This window comes from Jaculus jaculus, chromosome 11 (assembly GCF_020740685.1).
Source record: "Jaculus jaculus isolate mJacJac1 chromosome 11, mJacJac1.mat.Y.cur, whole genome shotgun sequence".
Lineage (NCBI taxonomy): Eukaryota > Metazoa > Chordata > Mammalia > Rodentia > Dipodidae > Jaculus > Jaculus jaculus.
In genome coordinates this window covers 55,875,888-55,892,833 of record NC_059112.1, presented here as the reverse complement: position 1 = coordinate 55,892,833, position 16,946 = coordinate 55,875,888, and the positions used below count along the sequence as shown (strand labels likewise).

Here is a 16,946-nt window from a genome sequence, read left to right as displayed (position 1 = left end):
AAACCAAGCTGGACTGCATAGGAAGCCCCTACCTCAGAAGAAGGAGAAGGAGAAAGAAGAAAGCAAAGCTTAAGAAGAAAACACTGGATACCAGAGCTGAGAGTGTTGGGCCTTGAGAGGCCCGGACGCGAGGTGTAGTGGAACTTCCGGAGCCTAGCTAAAGTTTGGCGACCTGTCTCTCTGGCCAGCTAGGACTCAGCAGGGCGCCAAACTGCCTCTGGCCTGCTACTTCTGCAAAAAAGTTAGAGTTCCCACGCGTGCTTAGAACCAATCATTTCAAAAGTCGCGATATGCTACTGGCCCTTACACCTCATCCTTTCCTGAGATCCCCACCTTCGTTCTCAACATTATATAGGCAACAGCCTGTCACAATAAAGTGAGATCCTGCTTCAACAAGTCTCCCGACTCAGTGTGGTTTCTCTCCGGTGACTAGGAGAGGTGCTGAGTCGGCGACACTCACCGTCCCGCTCAGCCCCAGGAAGAGACGGACCGGCTCTCCCACAGCCCTACCTGCCGGTGAGCCCGGCGTGAGAGGACCTAATGGGTCACTAAGGGACTGTCTCTTCTTATGAGTGTTTCATGGTAGTGTCTCAGTTAAAATCCTTCACCACTTCTCAGTCCAGAACATTATCTCTTCAGAGCCTGCTCCTCCTCTCCTCACACCAGCCTCCCTCCTTTCATTAACCCTGTCCTGCCTCCTGCTGCTCAGTAGAGACAACAAAGCAATGGTTGCTTTAGGTTGGTCACAAAGACAAGCTCTTGGCTTCACCATAGGGTCCATTCAGTGCTGGGCATCAGGCTTCCTCCAGCCTCCGTGACTAGACACTGGCTGTCAGTCCCTCAGAACACTTCAAAATTTCATAAAGCAGCAGATTGAAGGGAACTCTGATGTCATACATCTAGAAGAGCCCTAAGGTCCAGTTGTCTTTTTATTTCCTTCATTGGGGTTTGCTGCAGTTTCCTGCCCACGTGTCTGTTCCAGGTGTCACTTCTCACAGAAATCAATTTTACAAACCCAGTGAAATGCAAACACCTAATAAAGTGTCACTTGCAACTGGCCCCTTTTAAAGAAAGGACCACCAAGAATGGCTACGGCAGTGGAAATTTTAGCCCTTCTTTTCTGTTTTGGCTTTTCACTTTCAGCTGCCTTTTATTTCCATGTAGGGGAGCGAGAGGAGAAGTGCATAATAGAAGACATTCCAAGCGACACGTGGATAACAGGTAAGATGGACGCTGCTGAAGACAGACGGGATGTCATTTTGTGGAATGCTAATCATTTAGAGTCTGTGCTTTTTGGCAGTGAGTATGATGTTAAGTGGCTTTCCTTTGATAGTTTATCAAGTTATACAAAACTGACATGAAAATTACAAGTGAATTGTACAAGTCATAGAACAGGAAGCCTAAAGCTGACACCATGGAATCCAGGCTTGATTTGTGTTCTCGGTTGTCAGAATTCCTTAAGTAGAAGAATCTCTGGTGTTGTTTTGCATGCTAATTGTGGCTGCTCTCTCAGAACATCTGTGAGGTCTTCAGACCAGTCTAATAAGCCAGGACACACAGCAATGAGTCTATGTGAGTGAGCCCCAGCCTATTGGGCCCACCACCATGGGGAAGGCATGCCAGGCAAACCCCAGACTGCATTCTGACCAAATTGTCCATCCAGGGCCAGAGAGATGGCTTGCAGTTAAGGTGTTTGCCTGCAAAGCCAAAGGACCCAGGTTCAATTTCCCAGGACCTACATAAGCCAGATGCACAAGGTGACACATGAATTTGGAGTTCATTTGCAGCAGCTGGAGGACCTGGTGCATCCATTCTCTCCTCTCTCTCTCTCTCACCTTCAAATAAATAAAGTTTTAAATTCAAGTTGCCCATCCAGCCTGTTGTTTCCTGTATGATTTCTGCATGTTCCTGGGTAAGAAGCACATCCCCACACAGGTGAGCTTCACTCATCTTCTAAGAAACAGATGAATAGTACATTCAAAATCATGTGGAAAATTCGTTGATTTAGCTAACATACAAGTCAGAACCAACACCAAATTCTCTGATTCATGACAAAGGGAAAGTAGAATCCAAATCTAGTGTTATGCTTTACCAATGATGATGATGTATGTCATACCTAATTTAATCTTGCATTGAATAATGTTAAATTATTTCAATTCATCTTGAGCAATCTTTACCCAGTGTTCTACTTCAAAGAATATTGACCCAACCTGCAAAAAAAAATCAAGTAATTGCAGCAAGCACATAGGCAGAGAATGGGGCAGGTCACAAGGTTGAGTTTGGAATTAGCAAAATGAAAAGGGAGGCTATGTTGGGCGGCCGAGTGGTGCTGCTATCAGCCACTAGGGAAAGAAACTATGTTTGAAGCAGTGTAGTCTCAACAAAACCCTTAGGTTCATGTGGAATCTTGAATGTAAAATGTCCCCCATAGACTCAAGTGCTCGAATCCCCAGCTGATGGTGCTGTTTGGGAGTGTTGTAGAGCCTTTGGTGGGGGGTGATGCCTTGTCACAGAGTGTGTTACTGGGAGCAGATCTTGGGGTGTTGTAGCCCAGCCTACTTGCTACACTAAGCTCACTCTACTTCCTCCATAGTGATGTGAACATGTGATATACCCAACTTTCTGCTCCTGTCATGCTTCCCCCACCATGATGAAGCTTCCCCTTGAAACACTATGCCAGAAATAAACCTTTTCCTTTTGTAAACTACTTCTAGTTGAGTGTTTTGTCCCAGCAATGAGAAAGTAACTGCTATAGTCCAGATGGCAACCCTGCCACCTGTGAGCATGCCCCTGCCTCTGCTTCTGCATCTGTAAATACAGTAGCAATGATGCGGTAGCTCCTGCTTCTTTGGGTTGTGAGGACAGTTATATTAATATGCATATGGTTTGAACAGGCACAGCATACAGAAGGCACCAGTGCCTGCTCAGTGCACCCCTGTGTGAATCCCCAGTGCAGGGGATTTTCCTGGTAACTCCCGAATTTTCAAACCTGCATTTCAAGGGGCCAAGGAGAGTAAGAGGGATGAGTGGTCCATTCATCCTGCCTGCTGCCCCACTAGTTGGCACATCTGTGGCAGCAAGCTAGATAGCCACTGGGCCTGGAAGTGTCTAGGTAGAAAGGCCAGTGCAGCTGGACAATGCAGTCCAATAGCCATGAGAGTCCTCAGTGTATCTGTCCTGTAGCCCCTGCTCTTGACATAGCACCTCATCAGAGTTGGAGTCCTTTAGTCTTTGTCCCATGGACACCACATCCAGCTCTTCCTTCCTTGCCTACAACCCAGGCTTTTCCTAAGCTCCAGCTTCCCTTGCCTCCAAACCTCTCTTCTCCATACTCTGTGGTCCCCTGGTAACCATCACCCCACACAGCTATGTAGATTTAGAGCCAGCTTCTTAAAATCCATTAAGCCACAGAAGTATTTGGAAACATGGTCAGGTCACAAATCATGAGACATGCTTTGAAAAAATATATTAAATGACTAAAAACCAAAAGAAGAAACAGGAAAGAGATGCACAGGCAATTCAGAAAGGGACTCAAATGCCTTTCAATATTTTATTTATTTTGAGAAAGGGGACACAGATAGAGAGAGAAAGAATGATCATGCCAGGGCCTCTAGCCATTGTGAACAAACTCCAAAAGCATACACTACCTTGTACATCTGGCTTATGGGTATTGGGGAATCAAACATGGATTCTTAGGTGTTTCAGGCAAATGCCTTAACTGCTAAGTCATCTCTCTAGCCTAACTTTCAACATTTTAAAGAAAATAGAGAAGCCAATAGACAAAATGAATGAAAATATGGAGAATTTTAAGTATCAGAATCATTTTATTTATTTGAGAGACAGAAAAAGAGAAAGAGGCAGAGAGAGGGAGAAAGAGAGACAGTATAGGCAGGCCAGGGCCTTCTGCCACTGCAAATGAACTCCAGATGTGTATGCCATTTGTACATACACGTATACTGGGGAATTGAAACCAGGCAGTCTGGCTTTGTGCCTTAAACTGCTGAGCCATCTTTCCAGCTCTGGAATCACTGTTTGTTTGTTTTTTTTAAAAAAATTTCATTTTTATTTATTTATTAGAGACAGTATGTGTGTGAAAGAATAGGCATGCCAGGGCCTCTAGCCACTGCAAACAAACTCCAGATGCATGTGCCACCATGTGCATCTGGCTTATGTGGGTACTGGAGAATTTAAACTGGGTCCTTAGGCTTCACAGGCAAATGCCTTAACTGCTAAGACATCTTTCCAGCCCTGGAATCACTAATTTAAAAAATATTTTATTTATTTATTTATTTTGAGAGAAGGAAAGAGAATGGATACACCAGGGCCTTTAGCCACTGTGAATGAACTCCAGATGCGTGTGCCCCCTTGTGTGCATGTGCAACATTGCACTCTTGCGTCACTGTGTGTCTGGTTTACATGGTACCTGGAGATTTGAACAGGAGTTCTTAGGATTCTCAGGCAAGTGCCTTAACTACTAAGCCATCTCTCCAGCCCTGGAATTACTTTTAAATAACCAAGTGGTCATGCAAGAAGCAATACAACATCTGAAACTAAGAACTCAAGTGATGAATTCAAGAGAAGACTGGGACAGGAGATTACTGAAGGAGATTGGGTAGCCCAGCCAGAAGAGAGGCTTTAGAGGAAAAAGGAATGAAATGCTAAAAAAAAAAAAAGTGTGAAAGACACAGTGGACCCAGTGGGTCAGCAGACATGTAACTGAAATCCTACATGGAAAAACAGGAGAGAATAAAGCAAAGAGGTTTGGAAACTGATGAAAGACAGCTACCCAAGGACTCACGGTGCTCAGTGTTCCCCAAAGGAGGATGAATATAAGGCATACCACACCTGGGCATGCCATAGTGAATGACTGAATGCTAAATATGAAGAGCTTCATATCTTTAATCATTGCTTGATGTGACAGATAACATTTCTTAAAAAAACAATCTCCTTTAAGGCTGGAAAGATGGATTAGTACTTAAGGCTCTTGCCTGCAAAGCCTGAGGATCCAAGTTTGATTCCCTAGGACCCACGTAGGTCAGATGCACAAGGTGGTGCATGTGTCTGGAGTTCACTTACAGTGGCTGGAGGCTCTGGCACACCCATTCTCTCTCTCTCTCTCTGTCTCTCTCACCAAGTACTGGGATTAAAGGAGTATATCACCACACCCAGTGCTTTTAAAAGAAAAAAAAATCTCCTTTAGTGAAAACATTTTATTGCATATTTACTTTTTTAGTTGTTGTTCATATGCTTTGAGTCCCATGTCTAAGCCAGGTTCAGTTCAGTTTGCTGTGTGAACATGTTGGTGATGGCTTCCCAGTCCTCTGGTGTCAGGCATGCCTGCGATGCCTGTGCTGACAGGGGACCTGTGCTCTTCACCTTACCATTCCACTGAACTCCTGCAGACCATTGAACTCCTCCAGGACACCCCTCGGCTTTACATAGTGCGCATGTCCACAAGTGCAGTGTCAAACACTACGGGGGGGCAAGAAGTGTGGATTACAGGAGACAGAGCTGTCAAGCACCGAAAGTGACTTTAAACCATCTGTCTCTGAAGGCCAGTCTTTATTCCTCGATGGTGGGTGGCCAGTTCCTCAGTTGCCTTGCCATCTGTGTTTAATCCTAATAACCACTGGCTGTGAGGTCAGCCCTCCTGAACTTGCCAGATGGGATGAATTTTATCAGACTCCCCCAATGCTAACAGCTGGAAGGAGAGACTGAACTGTCCTCTTTTTTTTTTTTGAGGCAAGACCAACAGACTAGCCTTTTTTTTTTTAAATGACACAGAGAGAGAATTGGCATACCAGGGCCTCCAGCCACTGAAATTGAACTCCAGATACATGTGCCCCCTTGTGCACATGTGCAACCTTGCACATTTGTCACTTTATGCATCTGGCTTGCATGAGATCTGGGGAGTCAAACATGGGTCATTGGACTTCACAGGCAAGTGTCTTAACCGCTAAGCCATTTCTCCAGCCCTTGTCTTAATTGTTTAAAAATATTTTACTTATTTATTTATTTATTTAAAGAGATAGAGAATGAATGTGCTAGGGCCTTTAGCCACTATGTCCCAAGGCTCCATAGAGTACAGCAAAAGTACATACCAAGCTGTGTTCAGTCTCTCCTTCCAGCTGTTAGCATTGGGGGAGTCTGATAAAATTCATCCCTTCTGGCAAGTTCAGGAGGGCTGACCTCACAGCCAGTGGTTATTAGGATTAACCACAGATGGCAAGGCAACTGAGGAACTGGCCACCTACCATTGAGGAATAAAGACTGGCCTTCAGAGACAGATGGTTTAAAGTCACTTTCTGTGCTTGACAGCTCTGTCTCCTGTGTGAACAGGAAACACAGTGCCCCTGGGCAGCAAAACACCTGGTGTGTCCCTGATCCGCTGCAGGTGCTCTGTCAAGGTTGGCTCTCACCTCGTGTGACCTTGCCAGCTGGGTTTTTGAGTGCTTGGTCTAAGCCTGCTGGAGAAGTAGGCGTGACCTCAATTCTAACCTTCCCAGGAAAGAAGAGAACTTGCCTCAGAAGCAGTGGCTGCTGGGAGCTCAGAGGAGAACAATAAGGCTTGTGCACCCAGAGCACTACCGTTGAGTCAGAGAAGCCGACAAGCCTTGCCTAGAAACTCCTGCACTAGCTACATTGTGTGTATTTGATCTTGTTTCTCTTAGCTGGACTCCTAACAATAAATTCTAGATAGTGAATTATATGTGAAAATAGGGAGGGGCAGCTTTGATGGTGTGTCTGGGGGAAGATAAGAGGAACAGGGAGGGAAACAGTATATGCTATTACACTTACCAGTGGTCCTTAGAGACTCTTTCCTTTTCCTTTTTCTTTTTCTCTCCTCTCTTTCTTATCCTTTTTTTTTTCTTTAAAAAACAAACAAGCAAGGTAGTTAGTCCCTTACAACAGGGAAGATTGGTAGATGGGAAGGGCATCAGGGTGCACAGTGCTCATCATGTGGAGACAGCTCATTAAAGAGAGACTAGTGCCAACCATGGTGGGCCCCTGGATGCTCTCTTCCACTGGGAAGTGCCCCAATGAGACCCCAGCCCTCTCTGCACAAGTACCTGTGATGTAGTCAGTTTTTCAAAACAAGTCTTAACAGACACCAGAAAACAGGAGGAAGCTGGCAAATTAAATGGGTACCATTGCTGAACATTCTAGCAAGATAAAAAATACCCTATTCAGGCCTTCATGGGTGACTTCACCGATTCCCAGCATTGCTTGGGTTGGGAGCTTTCTGAGGCAGAGCCTGAGTCAGTGCCTGTGACTTGTCATGAAGAGACTCTGAGGAAAAAGAAGAAACCATAGGATGGGTTTAGGTTCATCAAGCCCCATCCCAAGCACTATGGGAGCCAGGAGAGTAAGGTAACTTGATATATATGACCTGGCAATTCCACTCCTAGGTCTATATCCAGGGCCCCAAACAGAACCATGGGTGCCAGTGTCTTTGGTGGCACTCATTAGCAACAAAAGCTAAGCAGTAGAAATAACCTAAGTGTCTATCAACAGATGACAGATGAACCATTCAATTGCTTCTCCTTAGTGGTGATGAAAAATGATAGACATCTGAGGACAGCAGGAAGGTGACAAAATGCACTATCTCTTCACTGAATTGACAGAATGTGCTCACAGGACAGGAAAATGGACAAGAAAAAAATGAGTACTGGAGAGATGGCTTAGTGGATAAGGGGCTTGCCTGCAAAGCCAAAGGAATCAGGTTTGATTCCCCAGTCCACATAAAGTCAGATGCACAAGGTGGTGCATGCTTCTGGAGTTCATTTACAGTGGCTAGAGGTCCCAGCACACCCATTCTGTCCCTCCCCCTCTCTCTCTCTGACTCTCTCTCTCCCTCTTTCTCTCTCTCAGTTAAATAAATAAATAAATTTAAAAACGAACAGGCACTTACAGGAGAGACTGAGCAGCTAGGAAGGGGATGAAAGTTACTTGAGCCCTTTGGCACAGACAAGTGCAAAGCCAAGCCTACCGAAATGCAGTAGCTCCGACAATGCCGAACAAAGGCAACAGAAAATAAACGTGCAAGCAGATGTCAGTTCCTACACACGCCTGAACATGAATGGGCACCTCCTTTTGGCATCACTGAAGTTGAACATAGGCACACCCTGTGACCAACACAGGAAAGATCCAACAGAAATGCCTAATTTGTCCCCCAAACAAAATGCATAAGAATCTTTACAGCGGCACTATTTTAAAAAGCACAGACTGGATACACCCCAACTGCTCGCCAACAGACAACTCTTGATTTTACAGACTCCCAGGCTTCACTAAACTAAGTAACCAGAAGGGGATCTAGGAGGTGAGTTCTTCCCAGAGGCTCTGTAAGGCACATGGGCCAGCACACACGCCACTCTTCAGGACAAGGGCATGAGCAGGAGTGGGGTTTATGGTGGCCATTCCCATTTGAGAATCACCTTGCTGACTGTGACAGTGGCTCTGCCACTTACCCTGACACCAGTCACACAGCTGGCTCAGGCCCCAGGACTACCAAACTACAGGGGATAGCATTAAATAGGAGAGCTGATAAAAGCATTTTACTTTGCACACTTAAAATTCATCAATAAGGCTGGAGAGATGCTCAGTGGTTAAGGTGCTTGCCTACAATGCCTACAAACAGGGTTCGATTCCCTAGTACTTATGTAAAGGCAGATGTGCAAAGTGGTGCATGTATCTGGAGTTCATTTGCAGTGGCTAGAGGCCCTGCACACAAATTCATTTTTTCTCTTCCTTGCAAATAAATAAAATTTAAAAATAAAATATTTAAATCTAGTAATCTTGTAAAGATTATTCCTATTTAATCCTCTGAGGTAAAGCAAAAAATTAGCCCTATATTCCCATGTGGTATTGGTTTTCTGTCTCTTTTCCATGCTAGGCACTTCCAATTTCTTAAATTTTTTTCTTTCACAGCAAATTGTCATTTTTGTTTGTTTTGTTTTGTTTTTGAGGAAGGGTCTCACTGTAGCCCAGGCTGACCTGAAATTCACTATGTAGTCTCAGTGTGGCCTGGAACTCACAGCAATCCTCCTATCTTTGCCTCTCAAGTGCTGGGATTAAAGACATGCACCAACAAAAAAATAAATAAAATAAAATAAAAATATTTAAAAACTCGATAATAATTTGAGAATTATTTAGCAAGTACTTACATAGAGCTTGCACTGTTCTCAGCACTGACAGCACAAATACTAACTCATTTACTCTTCATCTCCTAAGAGAGATATATCGTTATTATCCTTACTTTATCACTAAGGAAACTGAGGCAAGAGCATTCTTGTATCAGCTGTGATGGCACATCTAGAATTTTGTGCCCCTGTTCCTAGTCAGTGAGCCCTGACGGTGCTCTTGCCAAGCTGTGAGCATCATTAACAGGGCAGTGCCCGTGTGCGAATGTTTCTGTCCAGTGAGCTGTTCATTCAGCCTGCTTGAATCTCTGCTGGTGCTGGGCCCATGAGCAATGCTTCTCTTCTGACATCTGCTGGCCACCCAAAGCATAACATTTCACTCTGTTCCTGCTGCCTGAGAGTCCTCAGGTGGACAAAAAGCAGGGAGAAATTACACTCACCCATTCTGATCACAATGCTGTATGCTACAAACATTGGTATGTAAGTAGGGGATCGGATGGCATTCATTCACTCAGAATCACTCATTGAGCATATACTCTGAGACACCCTTTCATTCATTCCACAAATATCTACTGAGAGTCTACCATGGAAGAAAAAAAAAAAAGATGACTAAAATGTCTCCTACTCTCTAGTACCTCACAGGGGGTAGATAAGTGTCATGACATGCTGAAAATATGTCTCCATGAGCAGGTGTAAGGATAGAAGCAAAAGTGTGGCCATTGACCAAACAGTACCAGCACCCCAACCATCCCCAAACAAGTAACAGGCTTCAGGGTGAACTTCAAGTGGGTGCTTGATGGTAGAAAAAGAGAGACCCTGAATCCAGCAACGAAGGCATGAGGGTCCTGAAGTGGCTCCACAGGAAAGAGAACAACAACTTTTCAATGGATTTCTAGGTGGTGGTGTATTTGGAAATCAATCTGCCTGGCTGTGAACTCTTCTCCCAGAACATTCAGCTGCTTTGGCAAAAATGCTGGACTGGGGAGTGGCTAAGTGATAAAGGTACTTGTATGCAATGCCTATTGGCTTGGGTTTGATTCCTGAGTACCCACGCAAAGCCAAATGCACAGTGATGTGTGCATGGAGTTTGTTAGCAGTGACAAGAGGCCCTTTCTCCCTTTCTCTTTCACTCTCTCAAATAAAATATTTTGAAAAATCAAACATTTTATTTATTTATTTAAGAGAAAATGAGAGAGAGATAAAAAGAGGAGATAGAAAATGGGTGTGCCAGGGCCTATAACCACTGCAAATGAACTGCAGATGCATGTGCCATCTTGTACATCTGGCATGTGGGTCCTGGAGTATTGAACCTGGATTCTTTGGCTTTGCAGGCAAGTGCCTTAACCACTAAGCCATTTCTCGAGTTTCAAATATGTTTTGAAAAATACTTCTTCACCTTTGTGACTTTGTTGCCTGAACTGCAAAATGTTCCATGTGCACTTAAAGAGCTGTATGTTCTGCTGTGGCAGACAATGGTCTCCAAATGTCAGGTTGGTCTGGTGAGGATACGCATGTTTCTACATCTGTGCTAATTTTTGAGTTTGTGCTTGGTTATATCTAGTACCCAGAGGGGTGCGGAAGTGCCAGCTACGTAGATTGCCTAGATGCCCTCTAGTCATGTCACTCTCAGGGCTCTCGCGGAGCACATTCGAAGCCCTGTAGTGTGGTGAGTTTAGGACATCTTTCTCCCAGTATGCAATGTCTCCTGCTGCTTCTGGTTTTTTCTTTGTTCTGAAGCCAACTTTATTTGAGACACTTGAGCTTTTTCACAATCCATGCCAGAACTGCATATCCTTTCTCATCTTTTTACTTTCAACCTACCAGTGCACTATGCTCAAAGCAATTTTCCCATAGACTGCATTATAATTGAAGCATTAAAATCCATTCTGACAATCTTTGTCTAATCTCTGTTTAGACTATATTACACGCCATGTAATTACTGATATCAGGAGTTAGGTCTGCCATTTTATTGCTTTCTTTTTATTCTCTTTTTGTCTACTGTTTTCCATTTCCTGTTGAACTGTGGATCACTTGAACATTTTGTAATATTTCATTTTATTTTATCTATGGTATTTTCACTGTATTCTTCTATGTACTTATCTTTTCTACTTATCTGCTAAAATAATTATTTTACCATCTCAAGGGTACTGTAAAAACTTTAACTCCCCCTCTATAATTGTCTTAAATATTACATCAATATACACTGAAAAGCACATTGGGCAAGGTTATAATTCTTTCTTTCAACTCTGAAACATTTAAACTGCCATTTCTAAAAACAGAGTAGTCTGGGCCAGGGAGATTGTTTAGTCAGTAAAGTGCTTGCCTCACATGAGTATCATTTTCAGAACACATGTTAAAAAAAAAGTCAGACCTGGTGCTGTGTGCCTGTAATCCCAGCACCAGTGAGGGAGACAGATGGATCCCTGGGGTTTCCTGGCTGGCCAGTACAGTCTAATTGTCGAGTTCCAGGCCTATGAGAGACCCTGTCTTCAAAGAAACAAAACAAAAATGAAAAGATGGGCAGCACCTTGGAACAATGCTTGATGTTATCCTCTGGCCTCCACACACACATGTGTTCATGTGCACTTACACACATGAATATGCACACACACACAAAGAGAATAGTCTGTTATGATTCTCCCCAGATATTTATTTACCCTTCTCACTGGTTTTCCTCATTCCCTCTGCTCTAAGTCTCCTTCTATTACATTGCCTTTTGTAAAAAATATTTTTTCTTTTATTAATTTGAGGCAGAAAGAGAGAGAGAGAGAATGAATGGGCATGCCAAGGCCTCTAGCCATTGAAAATGAACTCCAGACATGTGTGCCACCTCGTGCATCTAGCTTTAAGTGGGTACTGGGGAATCGAACCTGGCTTGCTGGCAATCTCTCCAGCCACTTTTTCTTTTCTTTTTCTTTCTTTTTTTTTTTTTTTTTTTTTTTTGAGGTCGGGTCTCACTCTAGCCCAGGCTGACCTGGAATTCACTATGTAGTCTCAAGCTGGCCTTGAACTCATATCAATCGTCCTACCTGTACCTCCTGAGTGCTGGGATCAAAGGCTTGCACATCAAACGCAACACGTTTTGTTTTTTTTTTTTAATTCCTTTGGCTTTCTTCCTCACCTCCCCTTTCTTCTGGTCTCTTCTCCTCCTGCCTCTTCCTCCTTCTCTTTTAAGATAAGGTTTCACTTTGAAGCCCAGGCTGGTCTTGAATTTACAATATTCCTGTGTCTACCTCCTGGCGCACATAAGTGTATACCACCATGCTATCTATAACAATATTTTAGAGCAAATGTTCTTAAATCTCTTAATCTGAAGTTTTCCTTGGTCTGAGAATATGGTACCTTCATTTCTCAAGGGCATACTTGTTGGATATAGGACTCTACTTGGCAGTTATTTGCTGTGAACTGTTGAAGCACGTGCTGCTGCCTGCTAGTGCCCATGCTCTTGCTATCATTCATCATTGCTGTTACTGTTTCCTCCACTATCTTTTGGATTAATTTAATTTAATATTTTTTATTTCATTTATTTGCAGGCAGAGGGAGAGGAAGGGAGGAAGAGAGAGAATGAATGGATGCACTAGGTCCTCTTGCCACTGCAAAAGAAATCCAGATGCATGTGCCACTTTGTGCATCTGGCTTTTAGTGGGTACTGGGGAATTGAACCTGGGCCATCAGGCTTTGCAAGCAAGTGCCTTTAACTGCTAAGCCATCTCTTCAGCTCTTAATTTTATTGGGAGCGTCAATAAATGAACATATTTCAAATTGGTCACATTCTCATTGGGTTATCCTCTTACGTCCTTCTTCCCCACTCTCTGGGCTGTTTTACTTGCCTTTAGCTTTGGAATTTGATTATGATACATGTAGTGATGGATTTTTCATGGGTTTACACTGTTTGAAGTATGCTGAGCTTCATGAATCTCTAGGTTTATGTCTTTCACAAAATTTGGGAAGTTTTTTGCCATAACTTTCAGCCTTAATTTTTTTTACACAAATTTTAGACCTGAAATAATTGCTCCACAAATCCATGAGACTATCAAAACCTTCATCTCCATTGCTCAGATGGGGTTATTTCTGTTGATCTGGTTTCATTCACCTCACTATTTTTTCCTACCATCTCTGCTCCCTTGTTGTTAATTATTTTATTTTTCTGTTCTAATATGTCCATTTCATTCTTCTTATATCTTCTACTTTTCCACTGATACATTATTTTTCCATCTATTTTATGAGTGTTCACACTGCTGATTGAAGCATTTTCATAGTTCTATATGATAATTACAACAACATCATCTTGGTATTAGTATTTAACTGTCTTTTCTTATTTTTTTATTTTTAAAAAAATATTTTATTTTGGGGCTGGAGAGATGGCTTAGTTGTTAAGGTTCATGTCTGCAAAGCCTAAGGACCCCAGTTCAATTCTCCAGGTCCCACATAAGCCAGATGAATATGGTGGCACATGTGTCTGGAGTTCGTTTACAGTGGCTAGATGCCCTGGTGCACCCATTTTCTCTCTCTCTCTCTCTTTAATAGATAAATAAATAAATAAATAAAATAAAATATTTTATTTTTAGTTATTTATTTATGAAAGAGAGAGAGGGAGGGAAGTAGGGAGAGAATGGGCACACCAGGGCCTCCAATGACTGCAAATGAGCTCCAGATGCATACATTACTTCATGCATCTGCCTTTACTTGGGTCCTGGAGAATCAAACTCAGATGGTTAGGCTTTGCAGGCAATCACTTTAACCACTGAGCCATCTCTCCAGACTCTTTTCTCATTTAAGTTGAGCTTTCCCTGGTTCTTAGTAGTTTGAGTGACTCTGGATTATATCCTGGACCTTTTGAGTATTGTGAATCAGGTTCTTATTTAGTCATTTAGATTTGGAACAAGCATCATAGCATTTGGTTTTCTGAGACTGCACTATATTCTGGTCTGCCCTGCTCATGCCCCAGCTAGAGGCCAATCTGAGCCCTGGGCAGTATTTCTCAAAGCTTGGGTTGCATTCTGGTTCTGTCCACTTTGCATGGGGTGTTCAAAGATGTAATATGCCCATGACTTCATACTCAGGTCTGACCTTTGTCTCAGGTTCCCTCTCATTCTCTGGTGCAGAAGAGAAGTGACTTTGTTGTTGTTTTTGTCATTGACTAAGTGTGAAGTAGGCTTGCTGCTGGGCCACACCCCATCACCACAGCTGAGGCATTCAGGTTGCATTAGGGCAAGTAGCATCCTGCAGAACACTCCATTCCAGACATTGGCTTGAGATCTTGGGCTCTCTCTTCCCATCTTTTCCCCCTCTTCCTCTCTCCCTTCATTTCCTCTATAGCTGAAAGTTCCAGATTGCTCTTGTTCTGAGACTGGGTCATAAATGATGGAAAATAAAGATGGCATCCCCTGCTGAGCTGTGCCTGAGTCCCTAGGTCCTTAAACACTTTACCTTCTTTTCTCCATCTTTCAATCTTCTGATAATTGTTTCATATCTCTTCCCCAGGTTTTAGTCTGGAATCATCAACAATACCCTTTTAAAAAAATTTTGTTTGCAAGCAGAGAGAGACAAAGAGAAAGAGAGAGAGAGAAAGAGAGAGAGAAAAAAACAGAGAGAGGAGAGAGAGATAAGATGGGCACGCCAGGGCCTCTAGCCACTACAAATGAACTCCAGATGCATGCGCCCTCTTGTGCAACTGGCATTATGTAGGTACTGGAGAATTGAACCTGGGTCCTTAGGCTTTTCAGGCAAGCACCTCAACCATTTTGTATGATCTTGTTGAGGTAGAATACATTATATGTGTGGTTCACAAACTTATGGGAGGGGATAGGCTTAAGCCTGAAGCCACTAAAATACAAGCAGGGACTGAGCGTAGGCAGCAGCCTTTCCACCACAGGAAATTTCCTACTGGTGTCAAGGATGATTTCACTTCCCACGGGTTGGCTTCCATGGTGGATGTATTAGTTATTTGTCTCACTGTGATAAAATACCCTGACAATGCACGGTAAAGAGAAGTTTATTTCAACTGGCAGTTCAAGGTTACCATCCATCATGGTGGGGAGGACATGGCAACAGCTTGAGGCAACTGATCATATTCAGTCTACATTGGGGAAGCAGAGAAAGATATACTACTCAGCTCACCTCCTCCTTTTTATTCAGTCGAGGACTCCAGCCCATGGAATGGTACCGCCCACAGTTAGAATGCATCCTTCAGTTAATTAACTTAATCCAGAAAATCCTTCACAGACATTTCCAGAGAATTGTTTCCATAGTGATCTTAAATTCCTGCTAAGGGCTGGAGAGATGGCTCAGTTATTAAAGGCTCTTGCTTTCAAAGCCTGATGGCCTGAGTTCAATGGCCCAGTATCCATGTAAAGCCAGATGCACAAAGTGGCACATGTGTCTGGAGTTTGTTTGCAGTGGCAGGAGGCCCTGGCATGCCCATTCTCTCTCTCTGTCTCTCCCTCCCCCCCCCCTCTCTCTCTTTCTCTTCCTTCTCCTCCTCCTTCTTCTTTCTGTCTTTATCTCTCTCTCAAATAAATAAAAATAAGATTTAAAACATATCTGTCAAGTTGACAACCAGAGATTAATCATCATAGATGGTATTCAGACTCAGGTTTCTTACTATCCAGTAAGGCACCTGCCTCCCTCTTGCCTTTAGGGACACACAATAGCCCGGAAGTGACAGTTTTAGAATCCAAGTTTTGGAACTAGACTGCCTCATTTCTAATTCTGCCTCTATAACTTATTAGCTATGCGACTTGGTGCTGTCACTTACCTGAGCCCCAGCACAAAAGCTGTAAAATGGGGCAAAACATAATCCAACACATTTATAACCAGCCATTTACAGCTTCATGGCTTCTACCTTTGCTCCTTCTTCAATCTTTCTTCATACAATACAATAGTGGAATAAAAATTTTTAGAGGAAAGTCACTGTGATAGTTTATATTGATTGACAGCTTGACAGGACCTAGAGTCACCAGTGAAGGATTGTCTAGAGGCAATGGGGTCACCATGGGCATGTCAGCAGGCACCCTGCTGATGGCTCATTCTCCAGCTCCTGTGGCCCCTCTCCCAGTCGCTGTGCCCACATACAGGGCCCCAGGAGCTCCTCCCTACAACCATGTACCCCTCAGTGGTGATCACCCTGCAAATCAATGTTTGAGAATGGAGCTATGCAGTCATCATTGAGTCCCACAGTTAGTGCTGTAGGCCTTGTGCCTCCAACCAGGATTTTCTTCTGAAAGCTCTTAGCTGAACATAACTGTGGCCTAGCCCAGCAGGTCCCAGCACAGCTAGTTGTCAACTAACTATGGATTGTTTTTATTGTTGTTGTTGTTTGGTTTATTGGTTGGTTTTTCAAGGTAGGGCCTTGCACTAGCCCATTATGTAGTCTCAGGGTAGCCCCGGACTCCTAGCAATTCTCCTACCTCTGAGTGCTGAGATTAAAGGCGTGTACCACTATGCCCTGCTTGGTTGGTTTTAAAGCAAATCCTGTTTTGGAGACTGCCTGGCAATTTTTTTTTTAGCTAACTATAAAGATAAAAAAGGGAGAGCCAGGCATGGTGGTGTACGCCTTTAATCCCAGCACTTGGGAGGCAGAGGTAGGAGGATCGCTGTGAGTTCGAGGCCACCCTGAAACTACATAGTGAATTCCAGGTCAGCCTGGGCTAGAGTGAGACCCTACCTCAAAAAAGCAAACAAAAAAAAAAAGATTAAAAAGGGAATATTACAGGCTGGAGAGATGGCTTAGCGGTTAAGGTGCTTGCCTGCAAAGCCTAAAGATCCAGGTTCAATTCTCCAGGACCCACGTAAGCCAGAGGCACA

General features: G+C 43.5%; 1 protein-coding gene across 1 annotated transcript in view; it reads left to right on the top strand.

The window, feature by feature from the left end:
* The first annotated feature begins 1,085 nt into the window (after positions 1–1,085).
* The window catches only part of LOC101593494 (transmembrane emp24 domain-containing protein 11), a 39,532-nt gene continuing 23,671 nt past the window's right edge, over positions 1,086–16,946 (top strand). The window contains exon 1 of the mRNA XM_004656131.3: positions 1,086–1,221. Coding sequence (XP_004656188.1) covers positions 1,086–1,221 — 136 coding nt within the window. The remainder of the gene's footprint in view (positions 1,222–16,946) is intronic.